At 41.9% G+C, this 22,689-nt stretch overlaps 1 protein-coding gene across 3 annotated transcripts in view; it reads right to left on the bottom strand.

The window, feature by feature from the left end:
* Window positions 1-22,689, bottom strand: part of CD99L2 (CD99 molecule like 2) — a 123,673-nt gene that overhangs the window by 12,171 nt on the left and 88,813 nt on the right. Inside the window, exons 7-9 of one of the 3 annotated variants that reach the window (XM_072627089.1) lie at window positions 17,236-17,298; window positions 2,364-2,402; window positions 517-636 (exon numbers count right to left, since the gene is read on the bottom strand). In XM_072627089.1, the coding sequence (XP_072483190.1) occupies window positions 517-636; window positions 2,364-2,402; window positions 17,236-17,298 (222 nt within the window). The remainder of the gene's footprint in view (window positions 1-516; window positions 637-2,363; window positions 2,403-17,235; window positions 17,299-22,689) is intronic. The other 2 variants (XM_072627090.1, XM_072627091.1) reach the window with 2 other exon arrangements.

Raw genomic sequence — 22,689 nt, forward strand, 5'->3', positions numbered from 1 at the left:
TGTATTCCACTACTCTACTCCAAACAAGGAAGGCAGGGTCTGTGGCAGAGCCACATGCCCAGTTCAGGCCTTTCTCCTCTGTCCCAATGCCCGGTTTCCCCAGTTTGCTGTACTGGGAAAGGCCACTGCCTCCCACCAATCACTGTGGCCCAAAAGGCCTTTTTTGGTACACAGAACCATCGACTTTCAGAGCTGGAAGGGACCTCCAGAGGTCATCACATCAAGTCCCCTTCTCTTTAAGAAAGCCTACATTTCACCTCATCTAAGATGATATTTATCCTACTGTAAATGGCTCCATCTACAACCTTTTCAGTGTTTATGTTACTTAGCCAGAAGTTCTTCCTTGGGTCTAAACCAGCTTTTAATTTCTTAGTGGTCTGGTCCCATTCCCTCTATTCTCCCTGGAAAACAACCAACTGCTATCTTTCACAGCATTTCATACTCATTGTTGTCAAGAAGAGAGAAGGGTACAGACTGAACTCCAGTAGAAAGAGAGGATCATCTCTAATCACTTACGTTGAATGTTAAAGCAAAATTTCTTTTGTTGATAAGAAATATAACTGGAGACTGCTCCAATGAGTGCCATCGCAAGGGCACTGGCTATGCCAGCAATTGTCCCAGTTTCTGTTATTGTTCCTGCCAAAGGAAAAATGGAGAGAGGCACCGACTGGTAAAGTGAGGCACAAAAAAACACAGAAACCCACCACACCGAGGTCTGGCTTTCTTTCACTACAGAAACCAAATCAGACCACATTGCTCAGTGAACAGTGACAGAGACAGACTTAAGGTGAACAGACTCAGACTTGGAAGGGAACTCAGACGACATCTAGTCAAAGAATCCCCATTTGTACCCATCGAATTGCTGAGTGAAGACCTCCAGGGAGAAGAGATTCACCACCTCCCACAGCAACCTATTCCAGTTTGGGAAAAGTCTGATGGTCAGGAAGTATTTTCTGCCAAACCTCAATCTGACCAAGCAAACTTAAGGCTAATTCCTACAGTCATCCTTCAATATTCCAGGGTTCCACATTCACAGTCTGGGTTATTCACAGGTTGGCCATCGATAATTAAATGGAAATTTTTGGAGATTTACTGCATGCTACAGAAAATAGCAGACAATGCATGTATGTAAAGAAAACTTGAAAAAAATTTAGTAAATTATAAATGCATAAATACTATATACTATTAATCTATTTTATCATTTACTACCATAAGTATACATACATAACTTTATTATATGAACAGTTAAATTTTGTAAAAATTTCAGTGCACTAAAGAGCAGTGGGCTACACACTCTTGAGGAATGCCTCTTCTTTGTCTACCATCCAGACTCAGTCACATGATTTCCTCCCACAGTGATCTCTGTTATCTTGTGCTTTTCACAGAAGGAAATGCATGAAGTGGTTGCTGCAGCTACTGACCAACCACATATTGTTTTACTTGTCTTGTGCATCAAATAAATATGATCAGCATTATTAAAAGTAAAGGTTGGAGGTGGGGCCTAGGGCCATTTGCAGCTTTTCACATTCACCAGGGTCCTGCATCCCTAACCCTGCCATGAATGTCAAGGAAGAACTTTATACTTGATACAGCTGGGCTTCACATTAAATTCATCTAAATTATGTATCTACATTTTAAAAATATATCACTTTGGATTTTCCAAGAACTTTTTACTTTTTCCAGTGTGTTATCATTTCAACAAACCTGTTGAACTTAGACATTTACTAGTTGTGTCACTTAACTTCTCTGGGCCTTATTTCCTCCTCTGTTACTTCTTAAAGTTGCTGTGACACTCAAATGAGATAACATACATGCAAACTGTTTTTCAAACTTTAAAAAAAAACCTATTCAAAACTTTTCAAGCCGATCAGTTGTTATTATTATCACTACTGCTGTACAGAGGAAGAAAAAGGATCCAAGACTGAGCAGATAAATTAAGGTCACATGGCTAGTGGCAAATCCAGGTCTTCTGACGGCAGCAGGCCTAGTGTGCTTTCCAGTGGGCCAAGAAGTCAATAGTCCTGACCCTTAAGGGTCATCATGGAATTCTTTAATCCTGCTCAGCACATATTTGAAACCACACATCCACAGCTTGGAGGACTAGGGATGCATCAGGACCCAGCTAAGTAACAATGACTCGACATGCACTATCTAACAGAGTAACATCTAGATCAGAAATTCTTCACATTTTTTGAGTGTCATGGGCCCCTTTTTAGAAATATGTTTTTAAATGCATAAGATAAAACATGTAGGTTTACAAATGAGACCAATTATGTTGAAATATACATCAAAATATTTTAAAAAACAAACAAGTTAATAGACTGCTGGTTAAGAACATGTGATCTAGACATATAGTAACTTACCAGTCCCAGGATCATCATTGCTATCATACCTGCCATCACCTAGGAAAGGTATAGTAATAGTAATAGTTAGCATTTGCCTGTACTCCCAAAACTCAGTTCCTACCCCCAAGTCATAACACCCATCAATATCTTCCCTCCTCCCTCCTAGTATTCATGCATTTATAACTTACTAAATAGTATATGGGTTGATGGAAAACTCTGACATAGTCCTTTCCCTAAGCCAGCAGAACCTAACAAACTGTGACCCAATCAAATGGGATCAGAGATTTTGAGTTGAAAGAGATCTCCAAAATCATCTAATTGAACCCACACATTAATTTATAGAGAAGGACAATGACGTTTACAGCCTTGCTCATGATCAGAAAGCTAGTAGGTGGAAAAGGTGGGAATAAACCCAGGGCTTCCTCACCTCAAGCCCTGCACTGTATCTACTATTGTAGTGGTACTTTCAATCAGGGATTTCTCCTCCCTGGAGCACAAAAATCTCAGTCTTCCATGTGACTGAGAACTGTGGGTTCTGACTTTCATGGTTTTAAGTTCACTGATGAAATAACATAGACAAAAGTTTACAGTTACAAAGTCAGTACAAAATGTCACTATGGCAATAAGAAGACCAATCTCAGGTATTCCAAAAAAAGAAGACTTAACTGGCTATAACATTGGTTTCTGAGGGAAAGAAAAACATTGGACTCAGTTGTACTAAGAAGACACAAATAAGTTAGTCAAGAGGCCACAGGATTGAAATTGATTGTCCAGTAATGCAGACAGGCTAGTGTAGTCTTATACCCTGAGAGGAGGTGTTTGTTAGGTGGCTTTCTACAGTGAAACCAAGTTATTACTTAGGAAATAAAACTTTTTCCTAGGACACATTCTCCAACCTATTAACCAGCCAAACTGTCCATAAAAAAAAGGCTAACTCTATTAATCTCATGCAAACCAAGGGCTAAAAAAGTCTGGGAAAGTGAGTAAGCTTGGGGCAGAGAGTAATAACTGGAAAACCTTGGCCATTCAAAGGAACAAGAGAGCTTCCAGAGTAACCTCATCCTTTTTTACTCTTCTGAAGCCACGGCCTCTATCTTTGATCCCCAGCCAATTCTGTGTCCCATGGGCCAACAACTCACTACTTGCTCCAGCCCTAGAAACAGGTATCAACTGCAGCTAAGTGTGAACACCACCTCTTCGTATTCCAATAGAACTCCCTGGTCATGAGGATCCTAGTCTCTGACAGGTAAGCTTCCACCCTATCTTCCCTGGAACCAGGCCACTGTACCATTTCCCAGTCATCTCCAAACCAGCCACCTGAACACTGGCCCTCCACTTCCTCTCCCTTAAATTTAGACTTGCATCTCTGGGACCCTGGGCTCTGAGTTTTTGCCTTATCTTATCCAGGATCAGGTCACTCAGGCCACTTTTTGGCCACCTCTAAACCATATGGCCTGTATTTGGCTTACACCTTCCCAGTTCCTTCATACCCATTTTGGCTCGGCTATGAACATCTTAAGGGTGGGAAATGTCATTTGCTTCTTTTTGTATTCACAGCGTTTGGCATAGCACCTGCTTAATAAATGCCATTTTCATTCATTCATTCAAATGATGTAGATGAGTTTTCCTTTAAGAAAAAAAAAACTACTTTTATCAAGGCAAGCTTTTGAACTGGCTCAAAGTAGCCTCCAGTCCTTCAGTGAGGAACTGTTCAAATTACAATCTCAGAAGTTCAGAGGCAGGAAGACATTACACAGCATCCCCAAGCAGCCACACCACAACTACTCAAGAGCCTGTTATACAGAGTGGTTAAGTATATTCACAGAACCCTCTTTCCATCCCATGAGATCCTCCAAGTCCTCCAGTCATAGAATTTCAGTGCTAAAAGGAGCATTAGAGATCACTGAGTCAAACTCCCTCATTTTACTGAGGGGGATACTGAGGCCCAGATGAAGAAGGGACATGCCTCAAAGGCACAAAGCAAGATAGTGGCAGAATCAGAAATTGAATTCAAGTTCTAACATTGAAGTTGAGGATCTTTCCCGTTTTTCCAGGTGTGAGCCCTGGGACTCTAAAGTTTCTTTAGACAAAAGATTGTCTGTTTTTTTCATTTATCTTTTTCTCTCTTGATAATGGTGAGTATTTTTGGGGGGTAGATGACAGAGTAGGTTGGGGATTCATCCACTGCCTCTTCTCAGTTCTTCCTGCTATTACCCTAGTTCAGCAAAACTTTCACCTCCTTTTTATTTTTTTTTTTTGAAGCACAAAGACTTTTTAATTTTTTTTCAATTCCAAATTCACTCCCTCCTCCTTACCCTCTCACCCACCCAATGAGAAGGCAAGAAAAACAAAAGCCTATTACAAATATGTATAATCATAAAAAACAAATTTCTACATGAGCTGTGCTCTCCCTCATCCTCCACCACCACCAGCCCCCTAAAAAAGCAAGAAAGAGAGCAAAAAATCCTTCAATGTGTACTTGTGAGTTCATGGGTTCTCTTCTGGATGTCCTTTGGAATTGTGGTGGGTCATTGTGTTGACCAGAGTTTTTGAGTCTTTCACAGCTGATCACTGATACAATATTGCTGTTACTGTATCAACTATCCTCTTGGTTCTACTCATTTCATTTTGCATCAGTTCCTACAGGTCTTTCCAGGTTTCTCTGAAACCACCCCCTGCCCCAGCCATTTTTTTATAGCACAATAATATTCCATCACAATCATATACGAAAACTTGTTCAACCATTTCCTAATTTATCTCTCCCCTGACCCCCGCTCCAGTTTCCAGTTCTTTACCAACACACAAAAAAAGCTGCTATAAATATTTCTGTACATGAGTCTCTTTTTTAATCTCTTTCGTGAATAGACTTAGTAGTGGTATTCAGAGGACAAAGGACACATACATAGTTCAAGTGCATTAGTGTGCCTGTTTTTCCCATGTCCCCTCCAGAACTTATCATTCTTCTTTTCTGCCATGTTAGTCACTCTACCTCAAAGTCATTTAAATTTGCATTTCTCTAATTATGACTGTTTTAGAGCATTTTTTCCACATGGCTAGTTCTGGTCACCTGTCTTTACTACCTACCTCTACTCTTTCCTCCATCCAATCCACCCTTCACACAACCACTAGACTAATGTTCTTTATGGATTGATCCGATAACATCCCTCTTCTGCTGAAAACCAACTCTTTGGTTATCTACTGCCAACTGAGTCAAATTCAAATTCCCCACCTCTTCAGTCCTATCCCTCATTACTCCCTGCTTCGATGGACTCTACAGTTCCAACCTAAATGGACCCAAAACATCTCCTCCACCCCCACCTCCGTGCCTTTGCTCATGCTTGTCTCTTTCATATCCAGCTACTAAAATCCAACAGTCTTTAAAATACAGCTCAAATGACAATAAAAATAATACCCACTTCTCTAGCACTTTAAGTTTTAGAAAGAACTTTTCCTCACAAAATCCCTGCAAGTAGGTAGCATAAGTACCAATAGTTTTATTTTAAAGATACGGAGATAAACTCACAGGGGCAGCTAGTGGGTAGAGCCCTGAGCCTGGAATCAGGTAGATCTGAGTTCCAATCCAGCTCCCAGCTATGTGACCCTGGGCAAATCATTTCACCTGTTTGCCTCAGTTTCCTCATCTGTAAAATGAAAATAATACCAGCACCTCCATAGTAACAGGGTTGTGATGAGGATTAAATCCAATAACATCTGTAAAGTGCTTGGCAGGCACTATGTAAATGTTAGCTATCATATTATTATTACTAAGCGACTCGCCCAAGGTCACAGAACTGGTCAAGCATCAGAGCTGGATTGGGGTCCGGATCTTCTGACACCTTAGTTGAGTGCCCTCACACGGTACTTCATGTCCCAATGAAATTGTCTCTATGCCCAAACCCAGGACCTCAGCGATCACTTGGCTTATCACTCTCCTGTGCATTTTATCATTTTACTTTTTATCACAGGTATTGATGTGTCCTTCTTAACTCCCTATTAAATTGAAAATAGCATTCAGGCAGCAATGAGGGCACATTTTATCTCTGTGTCACAGAGTAGGCATTTTACCTTCAACAAACCATCATCTGAGCAGGCGAACTTCAGGAATACCTGGAAAGACTTACGTAAACTGATGCTGAGTGAAATGAGCAGAACCAGGAGAACACTGAACACAGTAACAGCTGCATCGTGTGGTGACCATCTTTGTTAGACTTAGCTCTTCTCTAAGACAACTCCAAAAGAGTCATGATGGAAAATGCCATCCACATCCACAGAAATAACTATGGAGTCTGAATGCAGATCAAGCAGACTATTTTCTTTTTTTTGTTTCTTCTTTCTTGTGGTTTTTCCCTTTGGTTCTAATTCTTCTTTACAACAAGACTAATGTGGAAATATGTTTAATATAATTGTACATTTATAACCTCTGTCAGATTGCACACCATCTTGGGGAGAGGGGAACAGAGGGAGGGGGGGAAATTTAGAACTCAAAATCTTATAGAAGTGAATGTTGAAAACTAAAAACAACTAAAATAAAAAAACCATCATTAAGCACTCATGCAGAACATAGCATATAGCCCCACATTTAATTTTATAGGTCCAATTTCATTTCCTTTCTTCTACCTATGTACAAGTCAGAAGTAGAGGCATCTTTTGAAACCTCTTATCAAACCAATGAGGTAGAGACCAATGGCTCTATGTTGCTGAACCTATGCTTTGTCATTCAGTCATTTTCAGTCATGTCTGACTCTCTGTGCCCCATTTGGGGTTTTCTTGTCAGTGACACTGGAGTGCTTTGCTATGTCCTTCTCCAGCTCATTTTACAGATGAGGAAACTGAGGCAAACAGAGTTAAGTGACTCCAGGCCTGGCACTTCATCCACTGAGGCACCATCTACATCCTCTAACCTTATGCTAGCCTTGAAATATTCATACAAGCAAAAAGCAAGAAAGAAAAGATTTCTTTAAAAAAAAAAAATTGTTCTCACTTTGATAAGAGTTCACTCTCAGAGCAGGAGGATAACTGAGAGATTAACTATGCTAATGGAAAATGTCTACATTAGTTGTTTTTTTGTTTTGTTTTGTTTTCCTGTCAAGACAACTGGGGCTAAGCAACTAGCCCAGGGCTACTAATTGTCAAGTGTCTGAGGTCACATTTGAACTCAGGTCTTCCTAACTCCAAGGCCAGTGCTCTATCCACTGCACCACCTAGCTGGCCCTTACATTAGTCTTAACGTTAGTTAGAAACCTACATTGTAAGCTCCATTGTCAGCCTGAACCAGTTTGGCCCCTGTTACTCAGCCCTTCTGATGATCATTTAATCCAACGGCTTCAGCATAGCCAGGAGCAGGAATTAGAAATATGCACCACTACACCTAGCAGTGACTGATCCAAATCTACTTAGAAGTGACTTAAAAAATAAAGAAGTGAAAATCATAAACTTGTTTCAAAGGAGGAAACTGGACTAGATAACCTCAAAATTCCTTTTAGACCTAAAAAGTCTATAAGAAACGTCTGTACAATTTCTGCAACTCCATTTCCCACTCCCATTATCTGAACAGAAGAAGCATGAGACTGAGGGTTAACCATCTTGAGCTACTAAAAGTCTGATCCCTACAGGTCAATGAGCTTCAAATGAGGACAGATTCATCAGTATAAATCATAGAATTTCAGAGTTAGAAAAAAGGACAACTTCTTCAAACCCACACGTAACTTAACAAAAACTCCTTCTACAATATCCCTGAAGTGTGATAATTTAACCTTTCCTTAACAACCTTCAGTGTGGGAGAAACTAGCACCTCCCAAGGCCAAGACAACCCACTCCAGCTTGGGATAGCACTCTTAGTAAACTTTTCCTTGTATCAAAAAAGTATCTAACTCCAGAGAGAGAACTACTGAACTCCTGAGTATACAAGGAAATTGTCTCATTTTCTTTATTATTCTGGCCCTTTTGGCAACATGGCTAATCCAGAAATACGTTGTTATGATTTCACATGCATAACTGTCATACTGCTTTGCCTTCTCAGTGGGTGGGGAGAGGGGCTGGGGAAGGAAGAGAATTTGGAACTCAAAAATTTTAAAAGAATGCTAAATACAAATAAATAATGAATTGAAACCGTAGGTGTTAAATGTTCAACAAAATAAATCAAAATACAACAACTTGACAACTATCACACAAGTAGTCACTGGCCCAGGCAGAGGTTGAGGCCAGGCTCCTGACTCCTAATCTCCACTACATCACATACCAGAGACACGAAGAATCCTGTCCCAGAACAACAATAACATGTAATAGTTGATATTTCTAAGGCATTTTAAAGATTGAAATGTGCTTTGCCTAATTTATCTTATATAAATCTCATAACCAGGCTGTGAGAAAGGTACTAGGTACTGTAAGTATCTTATGAATGAGGAAGCCAAGACTTAAAGAGGTGGAATTTCTCACCCAGGATCACAAAGCTTCAGCTGCATTCAAACCTAGGGCTTGCTAGCTCCGAATCTGGCATTCCATGCCATCTCTCTGCTTCTCAAGCAGCAGAACAGTCCAATCTCCACTGTCCCTTACTATGTTGCTGTGGAGCCTAAACTGAACAGGGGCAGCCATAAGCTAGGCTGAAGAACACATGAAAATGACGTGAACAGAGATGCAAATGCTCTCTGACTCCTCAAAGACTTTCTCCTACTCAAGTGGTCTTGTGTGACCACAATGGACCCTTAGCAGTAGCGACTGGATGCTGCAAGGATCATGCCAAAAAGGTCTCAAAAAAGGAGCATGTGAAAGGAATGCTTTTTGGCACATAGGAAAGGGAATAAGGAGGTATTAAGTGCCTACTAAATACCAGGCACTGTGCTAAGCATTTTATAAATACTGCCTCAGGTAATCCTCTCAATAACCCTGGAAAATGGATGCTATTATCATCCCAGCTTTACAATTGACAAAATTGAGGCAAACAGGGTTAACTGACTTGCCCAGGGTCACACAACTGTGAGAAGCTAGATTTAAACTCAGGTATCCCTGACTCCAGACCTAGCACTCTAAGCACTGCACCACCTAGCTGCCTCTACTTGAGGTTGTCCAGAGATAAACTACTTCACTGGGAAACTGAGGCTGAGCAAGCTCCCAAAGAATGGAGGTTCCAAATCTCCCTCAGGCAGAATATGGGATTAGTTCAGTAAAAAGGCAAGTCTTGTATTTTCTCCCAGAAGGTGTCACTTGGGAAGTGAGAGATGTGAAAAAAAACCAACAGATTGCCCCCACTGGAAGAAACAACACATTCTCAGTCTCCACATCTCTTAATCTAACAGGAGGGGAGAAGAGTTCAATCGTGAAAGGCTCTATTTGAGGACTGATGGTAGAAAAGATTCCAGGCTCCCTCCAGTAGGTCTAGAGGAGACCAGAATAGATCCTGATATAATGGTTCCCATTTGACCCGAGTCATACATGTGTATATCCTAGAGTAACCCTAAGTACCCAAAATATCTGTAAGATGTTATGTTTCCAACTCTTGGAACACTCTCAGATAGAAGCCGCACGGACTGGCTGGACACCACGTTTATGAGAGAATGTCTGCACCTCTTCAGAAGAGGGCAATTTAGGTTTTTATTTTGCTATATTCATAATGAAATGTACACATGAGAAACTTCATTTAAACAGATTTTTCAAACAAAAAAAGCCAAGATGCACAATTACTACAATGTAGACAGAAATAATAATGATAATTCTAAATAATCAGAATTAAAGAATCAATGCCACAGAAGAGAAAAAACAAATACACCCTTCCTGGTAGAAGCAGAACACTGCACATACTGTTAGACAAAGTCACTCCATAGATTGTTTTGGTCCAGTCCTGGTGGGAGGTTTCCACAGCCACTTCTCAGCCCTTTTCCTAGATTCTTCTTCAACGTATCACACCTACTCTCTGGCCATCATCCTTACCTTCCTACCTTGGGAGCCTGGACTCCCATTCAAGGGCCCCTAGCTCTACAGGCGAGATGTTTGCCATATCTGAGCAGAGACCAGGTTCCCACTGCGGTGGTTATGCCAACTCCCCAAGATGTGTTGTCTTCCCCCACTGGAATGGAAGTTTCTTGGGTAGATCCTGCTTTCTCGTATTTGTGTCCCTAGTGTTTAGCACTGTACCTGACACATAGTAAGGGCTTAATAAATGTTTTATTTATTTAGAAAAGAATATGAGGTTAGAAACAAAAGATATTAATAAAAAAATATTTAGGAAGACAAAGGATGAAAACAAAAGAAGCAATTTTCTGCCCTGCTCTGTCCAAATTGTGATTGTAAGGGCAGTTATAACTCTTCAGTTCCTCCAATTTCAATAGGCTAACACTTAGAATCAATAATCAATCAATTAATCAAAAAGTTTTTATTATGTACTTACCATGTGCCTGGCACTATGACACTGCGCTAAAAACGAGGAAAACAAAAATGAACAAAAACTCAAAGGTAGCCCCTGCTCAGAAGGAGCTTATGTAATAATGAGGAAGAGAACATGTAAATAAAAAGGCACATATAAGGTACACATGGAGTAAAGAGAGAAGGCTCAAGTGACTGGCAGGTACAGGAAGGTTTCCTTCAGGAAGCAGCTTTTGAGTTGTGGAGGTAAGACAAATGTAAAAAGCCTGGAAAAGGAAAAAGGGACCAGGTTGTTTCGGGCCTTAAATGCCAAAGAGCTGACAACATTAGAACAATGTTTTGGAAAAATCATGTCAGCAGGTAAACGAAAAATGGACTAGAGTCGGGGGGGACAAAGCAAGGGGACAAATTAGGAGGCTATTGGCACAGCACTAGAGAGAAGCAACAAAGGCCTGACTTAGGGTGGGGGCTATGTGAATCATAAGGACAGAATATATACAAGATGTTGTAAAGGTAGATAAATAAGTTTTCGGCAATAGATTCAACAAATAGGAGGGAAAATGAGGGGCTGAGGATGGTATTCAGGTTGCCAACTTGAGGGACATGATTAGTGGAAATACTGACAGTAATAGGGAAATTTAAAAGAGCAATTTGGGGGCATATTACGTTTGAGATGTTCATGGGACATCCAATCCAAAATGTATATTATGAATTTGATGATGATGAGGGAACCACAGCTACACAGAAATGGGAATCATCTATGTGGAGATGGTAACTAGATCCATGGGAGAAGATGAGATCACCAAGTAAGATATTATAAAGAGAAAATAGAGAGCCCAGGCCAGAGTCTTGAAAGAACTCTGAGTAGGAGTTGAAAGAACTTGAAAGAACGAGTAGGTCCAACAAAAATGATGACAGAACGAAGGCCTGTAAGGAGGCAGTGGGACAGATAGAGAAGAGTACTGAGCAGGAGGAGGTGATCAGCAATGTTAAATGCTGCTAAGAGGTGAGGAACGATGAGCACTAACAAAAGGCCCTGACATTTTGCCATGAAGAGATCAGTGGTAACTTTAGAGAGACCAATATTAGTTAAATTCTGAGGCTGGTAGCCTGAATGTCGTGGGTTTAGAAAGCAGTAAAAAGAGAAGTGAAAACACAAAGCAGAAATTTTACAAGGAATTCCACTGAGAAGAGAGATAGAGAACAAAAGCTAGTGGGCATGGTAGGATCGAGTGAAAACAGTTTATCTATAGGTAGCCACTAGGGAAAGAGCCTGGGAAGATACTGAAGAGGAGAAAGAATGGGGGGGGGGGGGGTGAAGGTGGGAGCAGTATGCTACATAAGAGCAGATGGGACAGGGTCAAGGATACAGGCTGAGATGCTGGTCTTGGCAAACAAAAGGTGAGTCTCGTCATCAAAAACAAGAGTGAAAGTGAGGTTTTCAACTGAGTTGGGGGGAAGATATGCCAAGGAAAGAGCTACAGGAAGGCTTGGAATAGCTGCTGCTCTTGGGAGTGGAATGGAGAATCAATTAGGGAGGACTGAAAGGATTGAGGGCTCAGGTGAGAATGGAACCCTAAATTCATAGTGGACCGCATTTCATGACTTCAGCAGCACAGAAATAGGAAAGAAAGGGGAAGATGATAGCACTCATCCAGGGTTCAGGTGTATGGTAAGGCATGACAGTTATCAAGACTAGGGCCTTAAGGCCACATGGGGATTTTGGATTGAGTCAAAGGGCTATACTTGAAGACCTAGAGGGCCACATGTGACCTCGAGGCCGCAGGTTCCTCACCCCTGGGCTAAGGGATTACAGACTAAAGGATACTGTAAGGCATAGATGCCAGATTAAAATGTAACAGGAAAATGTTTAACAAAATGTATAAAAAATACAATCCAACATGGAGAATGTTATTTCATGGTTTTCTAAGTCAATAAGCAGCTCACAGGGATGCTTTTATTCAAGTTTGAAACCACTATTGTAGAGTTAAACTGGATCACCAAGATATCAGATTTAGGAAAGGAGGAGAGTCAGGAATAGTAAGGAGGTAAATGGTAAACCACATAAAAGAATTTCAAAGTTTATCAACATAGTAGTGGAACATGTATGAATGATGGCAAGGTCAAGGTTAAGACCATCACTTTGTGTGTGAGAAAGAGAGTCAGAGATAGAGTGCTGAAGTTTCATACTATGAGGGTAGAAGTTGGGGTGAAACAGAAGATGGTGAGCCAGGTACTGAACTCATTAAGAAAGAAGGAAGAATGACCTGGCAGTCAAGAGTAGGTAACAGGAATTCAGATTTGAATTCCATCCTATTTACAGCACGGATCTCAAAAGGGGTGGTGCAGGGGGAGAGTCTGGAAGTGGTAACAGGGACAAAGCAAAATAAGAGAAAACCTCAAAGAGATTATAAAGTGTGGCCAGGAGGGAGCTGGGTCTCAGGCAGTTAAGAAGATGGAAGGAAGGAGAGCGAGAGAAGAAAAAGTTTGAGATAAAAGGTTTGTTAACTATAGGAACAGGTACTATAGGAGCAGAGTCAAGCAGAAATAGAATGGGACCTTGGGAGAACTGGGGGGAGGGGAAAGAATTTGTTCTTCAAAAGCACATTGGGATAGCAAGAGTAAAAGGGGGGAGGGGGAAAAGTCTACTAAGCATTACAAAATGAGTCCCAATACAGTATCAGACGACGGAAAGAAATCCAATGAAAGATGGAGATGTTTAGATGATTCCAGGCTGTTCCTCAAGGCGTCAACTCAGAGCAGGTGGTATGGGGGGTACATGTGAGGAGAAAGTCCTCATATGGGGAATCGGGAGCCTGCTCAGGAGGCACAGGACCTCCCTTCACCTACCAAATCATCAATCAAATGGGCTGCTACATCCTGTTGAGCATCTCACTAAAATCTCTTGTTGACCTCCTTCTTTCCATTCAGATCATAGCCAATCAAGTACACAACCTCTCACCTGGACTACTCCAAAAGCCTCCTAACTAACATCCCTGCCCTCAGTGTCTCCTTTCTCCCATCCATGCTTTACAAAAACCATCTCATTTCCTGTCTCCATTTCCTTTCCCTAGAATGCTCACATCTCCAACTCCCTAGTGGCCATCTAGATGCGCATATCCCACAGATGTCTCAAATTCAACACATCTAAAACTGACCTCATTATCTTTCTACCCAAACCCTCTCTTCCCTATTTCTGATAAAGTTACCAGCAACATCTTAATCACACAGGCCCCCAACCTAGGTGGCCTTTTGGATTCCTCCATCTCATGCCTCACCCTAGATAATCTGTTGCCAAGACCTGTCAACTGGACCTTCAGAACATCTCTTGGATACATTCCCTTCTCAGTCCTCTAACACTGGCACTTTAAATGACTCCCTCCCTTCAGCACTTACCTCAAACACCTTCTCTGACATGAGAGGTCCTCCTTTTCTGATCCTCCCTATCCCTGCAAATTCCTGAAATTGCTTGGGGATTTCCTTTGGATTTATTTTTCTGTGATAATGTTGCTTCCCCCCAGGAGAAAATAAGCTCCCTGAGGGACAGAAGTATTTCACTGCTGCCTTTGCACGTCAGGGCAATACCAGAAACCTAGATGGCACTGAAGAAATGCTTCCTGAATGAAGGAATTCTGTATAAAGGTCCTGCAGGCATCTCTCCTCTTCGGTAAAATGTCTACCTAATAAAAAAGCCAAACAGCCTCCCCTCACAAAAAAAAATGCTCTCCGTACGTCCTCAGTTTGACTAAATATGCACACATTCATACTGGAAACATCTGGAAAAATTGGCCAAAGCTCAAAAAGAATTGGCTAAAACCAAATACCTGCCTTTTCAATACTCCTTCTGCATGTCAAAGTTTCACCCAGAGGCTTTTGGAACCTCCTGCGAAAACTATTTAAGGTCTAAGTTATCAAGCCAGTGGCCTACCCTGGAAGAACAAGCCATTCCCAAAGAAACATCATTGCTGACTTGGGCTCAGAGCAAAGCAAGGCCTGTAAACTATGTAGCACAGATGTGAGAGTCAATGGCAGGGTCAGTCAGAAATGGGAGGGTCAAGGTCTTGCTGTGTCAAGTAAACAGGGAAAAGAGGTGCCTAATACAGACAGTTCTCCCTTTATGTAAGTGGACTATTCTGCAGATTTCCACATAAAGTGAGTTATATGGAATGCAAATCTGTCCACACACATGGGGACAAGAGGAAGACAGGGGAAGGCCAATACATGGGTCCAGGACATGTTGGGGCTGGGGACAGAGAAATGAAAGCAGTAGGAAGAACATGTAGGGGCTAGGGCAAGCCATATGAGGGTCTGGCCAGAACTGAGAGGAAGAACACAAGGGTCAGACATGAACAGGAGAGGGTGGGTGATCCATGGGCCCAGGGACAGACAAGCAGTACTAAATGCTGACGGACAGAAGAAGACAAACCTGCAAGGACAGATGTGTGTGCAGGTGGGAGAGGCAGGGCAAAGGGTTCCTCTCAGCTCAGGAGGTCTCCACAGCAGCAGTGGTGGTCTCTCCACAAGCTCTTCTGCTTTCATTTGGAGTGTTTTTTTTAAGAGGTTTTTTTTGATTGGCCACAGAGAGCTGAGCCAAGTGACAGGAGCAGAAAGAGCGAGCACAGTACAGTAAGGTTGACACAGGTGTGCTGTTGGAATGTGGATTGTTTTTTAGAATTCTTTATATAAAGTCCAATTTGTGCAACATGAATTAACATGAGAACTGTCTATACTCCTCTCTCTCCCCTGTTAAATGTAAATGTAGGCACACTATGTTACTTTTGCTTAACTGTGTTTATTTCTCACAAGGAAAGAATCAAGTCTTACAGGTACAGGGGGAGCATACCAAGAAATGACTGTGATATAAAAACAAAAATATTAAAATATTTTAAAAGAAGAAAAAAAAAAGCCAACCCCATCAAACGCCTTGGCTTGACTGACACTTCTCATGCTCATCTATCTGATCACATTTCCTTTCTCAATGTTCTTCCTCCGTTCCCCCACCCTTAAATGATTTATCCTCTCATCACACCAAGACCCAGAGCTCACTCATCTGGATCTCTCAACTGAAATCAGAGTTGACTTCAGCCCTTCACCTCAAATGCAGATCACTTTATTTTGGCTCATTATTTCAGTTCAATTTCTTATTCCTCAGAACAGCTGCTCAGCTCCTATCAAAATGAAATTCTTACTTGAAAGCTGGGATGGTGAGGAAAACGATACTGTCCTCCCAAGGAGCTGAAGACATCCCCTACAGAGAGATTTCCAACTCAATAGGTAATATTGGGGGGGAAGAGACACTAAAATAGCATAATCAAATGCTATCATCAAGTCGGGCCACCATCAAGTCTTTTAGTCAATTCCTGGACACCAGCCTAGTCCAGTCCTAGAGCCGGTATGGCTCTTTATCATTCATAGTTCAGAGTTATAACAACCATATTTATGAAAAAACAGCTCCCTGTAAAGAAAGTTGCCCCCCCGTAGCAGCCCAATTCTGAATACGGGGGCATCAGGTAAACTGCTCCATAAGGCTGCCTCTCAAACATGAGAGAAAAAAACAGTAGAAAATAAATTTCAAAGGCTTGAGAGGTTCTAAACCAGGGGTGGGGAACTTGTGGCCCACTAGGTCCTCAAGTGCGGCTCTCTGACCATGTCCAACATTCACAGAACAAATCTTTTTATTAAGGAGATTTGTTCTAAGAAGTTTGGATTTAGTCAAAGGGTTGCACTTAAGGACCTAGAGGATCACATGGGCTCAAGGCCACAGGTTTCCCACCCGTTCTAAACCTTTAGTTCAATCTCTGCAGGTTCCAAGTCACCAACTCATTTGTTTCCTTACTCGTCCAGTCGCTTAAAGAAGATTATTTAAGCCAATTCGGTTCCTTAGCCACCAGCTATAGTTCTGATTGTTTGCCTGCCCCAATTCACATGCTATACCAGGGCTCATTTATACATTACTCCATTCCGTTTTTCCTTCCTCAGTTTTGAACAATAGTTTTTCCTTATTTAGAGAAACAAAGTCCAAATTCATCAGAGAATTTGAGAATTGGCAGGGGTAATACACAATATGAACACCTGCATGTGATATGGTAGGCTGGACATACACACTGGACAAGATGGCCTGTAAGGTCCCCAACAGCTTGCAGTTGGCTCTTAAACTCGAATATAGGAAATTGATCAGGAGCAAAGTTATCCATTCTCCTGAGCCTCCTTCCAGAATATCTGGATTTTTTGCTATTTATCCTTAAGACACACACACACACACACACACACACACACACACACACACACACACACACACACACACATACACACACACACACCTCAGTTCTGTTATGGTTGCAAATATCTATCTCTATGAAAACTGAGTCTGGATTCCGACAGCCAAAGAACAGACTTTACATTTAGAATATTGTTGCTATTAAAATAGCTGTCCTGACATGACGTTTTGCCTAAAGTCACATTTTCACACAACTAAAGAATATTATGTCAGGGGTAGGTCTGTCCAGTTACTTAGAAGAGTCAAAATACCTACCTTTGCCCTTATCGGGTTTGTAGCCACCACTTATAATATCTTCTAGATCCTTATCTGTTAGTTCTGGGAAAGAGAAAAAGACAAGCAATTACTGAGAGCCAGATTTTCCTTACAGTGCTGATAGTGAATGTCAAACTGCCCCAATCACTCAATAAAAACAACCAAAACACAAACTCAGGGGATGGGAGGGTGGGGTACTTTTAAAAGGCTCTCTTTCCATCACTGAAAGGAGAGAGGTAAAAAAAAATTTTTAAGGCACACAAAGTTTTAAACCACATGACTGGGCTCGAGACAGCAGTTTGATTGGAAAATGGTCTTTAGGCTTTAGGTGACTGCACTTGATATGGTAGACAAAAAGCAATTGGAAGGGGGCGGAGCCAAGATGGCAGAGTAGAAAGACATGCATATACTAGCTCTTCCCACACAGCCTATAAAATACCGGCAAATAAAGACTCTCAACAAATTCTAAAGCAGCAGAAGTGGAGAACAACAGAGTAGAGATTTCCAGCCCAGGGTGACCTGAAAGGCTGCTGGGGAAAACATCTGTCACACCAGACAGGGAGCACAGCCCAGCCCAGCCTTGGCAGCGTGGCACGGCTCTGGGAGGAGGACGCGTGAGCAAGCCTCAGGGGTGGAATCCCCAGTCGCAGCAGCATGGGTTCGCAGATCCCTCAACTCACAGGCGCCAAAGGTCAGTGACAGGATTCTTTCAGCTGGCTGAGATGGGAGAAGGGCCTTCCCACAGCTCTGGCCTCACGCAGCAGCTGCAGAGGCCACAGCAGGCAGGCAGCAACAATTCCCACAGCAGCTCACATCCATTGTTGGATTTTAAACCCCTGGGGGCACTGAGCTGCTGATTCTTACCTCATCCCTGTGTAGAGGCCCTGAAGCAGCTGATCTTTATCTCACATTGAATGGTGGCCCTGCCCCCACAGCTTATCTGGATCTCAGCCCCCCAATGCTGGCTTGCCTGAACTGGAGGAGAGGTGGTTGTGAAGAGGAAACTCTAATAAGATTCTGGGCACAAAAATCTCTTCTTGCTCCCAGACCAGTGTACATGCTTGATTGTGCCACCTGGGAGGAACTGAGATCTTACAGATCCCCAGAGTATACCCTACTCTTGACAAAGGACCCAAAAGTCAAGTAACTGGTTGGGAAAATGCCCAAAAAGGGGGGAAAAAAATAAGACTACAGAAGGCTACTTTCTTGGTGAACAGATATGTTCTCCCATCCTTTCAGATGAGGAAGAACAATGCTTACCATCATGGAAAGACATAAAAGTCAAGGCTTCTGTATCCCAAACATCCAAAATAAATATTCAATGGTCTCAGGACATGGAAGAGCTCAAAACGGATTTTGAAAATCAAGTAAGAGAGGTGGAGGAAAAATTGGGAAGAGAAATGAGAGTGATGCAAGAAAATCATGAAAAACGGGTTAACAGCATGCTAAAGGAGACTCAAAAAATGATGAAGAAAATAACACCTGTAAAAATAGGCTAACTTGGGGGCGGAGCCAAGATGGCGGAGTAGAAAGACGCACATATGCTACCTCCGAACCCACTGCCCGTAAAATATCTGTAAAAAAAGAACCACCGGCGAATTCTGGAGCAGCACAAGCCACAGAACAACGGAGCAGATGAGATTTCTGCTCCAGAGAGCCTGAAAACCTCTCGCAAAAGGTCCCTCGCGCCCCGGACCCGGAGCAGAGCCCAACCCTGCCTCGGTGGCATGGCGCGGAAAGGAGCGGATCTGAGCAGGCTTCAGGGACGGAATCTCCAGCGGCCACGCGGGTCCCCCACCCACAGGTGACAAGGGTCGGTGAGAAGGTCTCTTCGGCGGGTCGAGAGGGGTGTGGGGTGCCCCCATAACTCAGGCCCCCTCGGGAGGCAGCAGCAGAGGCAGGAGCAGACCTGGGCTCCCCAAGCAGGCAGGAGCCTGGATCCATTGTTGAAGGTCTCTGCATAAACCCCCTGAGGGAACTGAGCCTGGGAGGTGGCCCTGCCCTGACCTGAGCACCTGAAGTTAATCTCACACTGAATAGCAGCCCTGCCCCCACCCAAAGCCCTGAGGCTGGGAAGCAGCATTTGAATCTCAGACCCCCAAGTGCTGGCTGGGTGGATCTGGAGGCGAGGTGGGGGTGGAGAGGACACTCAGAAGTCAAGTCACTGGCTGGGAAAATGCCCAGAAAAGGGGAAAAAAATAAGACTATAGAAGGTTACTTTCTTGGTGAACAGGCATTTCCTCCCTTCCTTTCTGATACGGAAGAACAATGCTTACCATCAGGGAAAGACACAGAAGTCAAGGCTTCTGTATCCCAGCCCACCCAATGGGCTCAGGCCATGGAAGAGCTCAAAAAGGATTTTGAAAATCAAGTTAGAGAGGTGGAGGAAAAACTGGGAAGAGAAATGAGAGACATGCAAGCAAAGCATGAAAAACAAGTAAACACCCTGCTAAAGGAAACCCCAAAAAATGCTGAAGAAAATAACACCTTGAAAAATAGGCTAACTCAATTGGCAAAAGAGGTTCAAAAAGCCAATGAGGAGAAGAATGCTTTCAAAAGCAGAATTAGCCAAATGGAAAAGGAGATTCAAAAGCTCACTGAAGAAAATAGTTCTTTCAAAATTAGAATGGAACAGATGGAGGCTAATGACTTGATGAGAAACCAAGAAATCACAAAACAAAACCAAAAGAATGAAAAAATGGAAGATAATGTGAAATATCTCATTGGAAAAACAACTGACCTGGAGAATAGATCCAGGAGAGACAATTTAAAAATTATGGGCCTGCCTGAAAGCCATGATCAAAAAAAGAGCCTAGACATCATCTTTCATGAAATTATCAAGGAAAACTGCCCTGAGATTCTAGAACCAGAGGGCAAAATAAGTATTCAAGGAATCCACCGATCACCGCCTGAAAGAGATCCGAAAAGAGAAACTCCTAGGAACATTGTGGCCAAATTCCAGAGTTCCCAGGTCAAGGAGAAAATATTGCAAGCAGCTAGAAAGAAACAATTCAAGTATTGTGGAAATACAATCAGGATAACACAAGATCTAGCAGCTTCTACATTAAGGGATCGAAGGGCGTGGAATAGGACATTCCAGAAGTCAAAGGAACTAGGACTAAAACCAAGAATCACCTACCCAGCAAAACTGAGTATAATACTTCAGGGGAAAAATTGGTCTTTCAATGAAATACAGGACTTTCAAGCATTCTTGATGAAAAGACCAGAGCTGAAAGGAAAATTTGACTTTCAAACACAAGAATCAAGAGAAGCATGAAAAAGTAAATAGCAAAGAGAAGTCATAAGGGACTTTACTAAAGTTGAACTGTTTGCATTCCTACATGGAAAGACAATATTTGTAACTCTTGAAACTATTCAGTATTTGGGTACTGGGTGGGATTACACGCGCACACACATAGAGACAGAGTGCACAGAGTGAATTGAAGAGGATGGGATCATATCTTAAAAAAATGAAATCAAGCAGTGAGAGAGAAATATATTGGGAGGAGAAAGGGAGAAATGGAATGGGGCAAATTATCTCTCATAAAAGAGGCAAGCAAAAGACTTATTAGTGGAGGGATAAAGAGGGGAGGTGAGAGAAAAACATGAAGTTTACTCTCATCACATTCCACTAAAGGAAGGAATAAAATGCACACTCATTTTGGTATGAAAACCTATCTTACATCACAGGAAAGTGGGGGATAAGGGGATAAGCAGGGTGGGGGGGGTGATGGAAGGGAGGGCATGGGGAGGAGGGAGCAATTTGAGGTCAACACTCATGGGGAGGGACAGGATCAAAAGAGAGAACAGAAGTAATGGGGGACAGGATAGGATGGAGGGAAATAAGTTCTTACACAACACTACTATTATGGAAGTCATTTGCAAAACTACACAGATTTGGCCTATATTGAATTGCCTGCCTTCCAAAGGGAAGGGGTGGGGAGGGAGGGAGGAAGAGAAATTGGAACTCAAAGTTTTAGGAACAACTGTGGAGTACTGTTCTTGCCACTGGGAAATAAGAAATACAGGTAAAGGGGTATAGGATGGAGACAAGGGCAGAGAGGGATGATAGAAGAGAGGGCAGATTGGCAGACAGGGGCAACTAGAACACTCGGTGTTTTGGGGTGGGGGGTGGGGACATAAGGGGAGAAAATTTGGAACCCAAAATTTTGTGAAAATGAATGTTAAAAGTTAAATAAATAAACAAACAAAATAAAAATAAAAATAGGCTAACTCAATTGACAAAAAGAGGTTCAAAAAGTCAATGAGGAAAAGAATACTTTAAAAAGCAGAATTAGCCAAATGAAAAGGAGGTTCAAAAGCTCACTGAAGAAAATAGTTCTCTAAAAATTAGAATGGAACAGATGGAGGCTAATGACTTTATGAGAAACCAAGAAATCACAAAACAAAACCAAAAGAATGAAAAAAGATAATGTGAAATACCTCATTGGAAAAACAACTGACCTGGAAAATAGATCCAGGAGAGACAATTTAAAAATTATGGGACAACCTGAAAGCCATGACCAATAAAAGAGCCTAGACATCATGAAATCATCAAGGAAAATTGCCCTGATATTCTAGAACCAAGGAGCAAAATAAATATTGAAAGAATCCACCGAACACCTCCTGAAAGAGATCCAAAAAGAGAAACTCCTAGGAACATTATTGCCAGATTCCAGAGTTCCCTGGTCAAGGAGAAAATACTGCAAGCAGCTAGAAAGAAACAATTTGAGTATTGTGGAAATACAATTAGGATAACACAAGATCTAGCAGCTTCTACATTAAGGGATCAAAGGGTGTGGAATGTGATATTCCAGAAGTCAAAGGAACTAGGACTAAAACCAAGAATCACCTACCCAGCAAAACTGAGTATAATACTTCAGGGGAAAAAAATGGTCTCTCAATGAAATAGAGGACTTTCAAGCATTCTTGATAAAAAGACCAGAGCTGAAAAGAAAATTTGACTTTCAAACACAAGAATCAAGAGAAGCATGAAAAAGTAAACAGGAAAAAGAAATCATAAGAGACTTACTAAAGTTGAACTGTTTACATTCCTCCATTCCTATCTGTAACTCTTGAAACTTTTTTTGGTATCTGGGTAGTTGGAGATATTACATACGTACATACATACACATACACACACACACACACACAGAGACAGAGACAGAGAGAGCACAAGGTGAGATGAATAGGATGGGATCATAACTAAAAAAATGAAATTAAGGGGTGAGAAAGGAATATATTAGGAGGAGAAAGGGAGAAATTGAATGGGGCAAATTATCTCTCATAAAAGAGGCAAGTAAAAGACTTTTCTGTGGAGAGAAAAAGGGGGGAGGTGAGAGAGAAAACATGAAGCTTACTCTCATCACACTCGACTCAAGGAAGGAATAAAATGCACACTCATTCTGGTATGAAAACCTATCTTACAATACAGGGAAAGTGGAGAAGAAGGGG

This window comes from Notamacropus eugenii, chromosome X (genome assembly GCF_028372415.1).
Source record: "Notamacropus eugenii isolate mMacEug1 chromosome X, mMacEug1.pri_v2, whole genome shotgun sequence".
NCBI classification, from domain to species: domain Eukaryota; kingdom Metazoa; phylum Chordata; class Mammalia; order Diprotodontia; family Macropodidae; genus Notamacropus; species Notamacropus eugenii.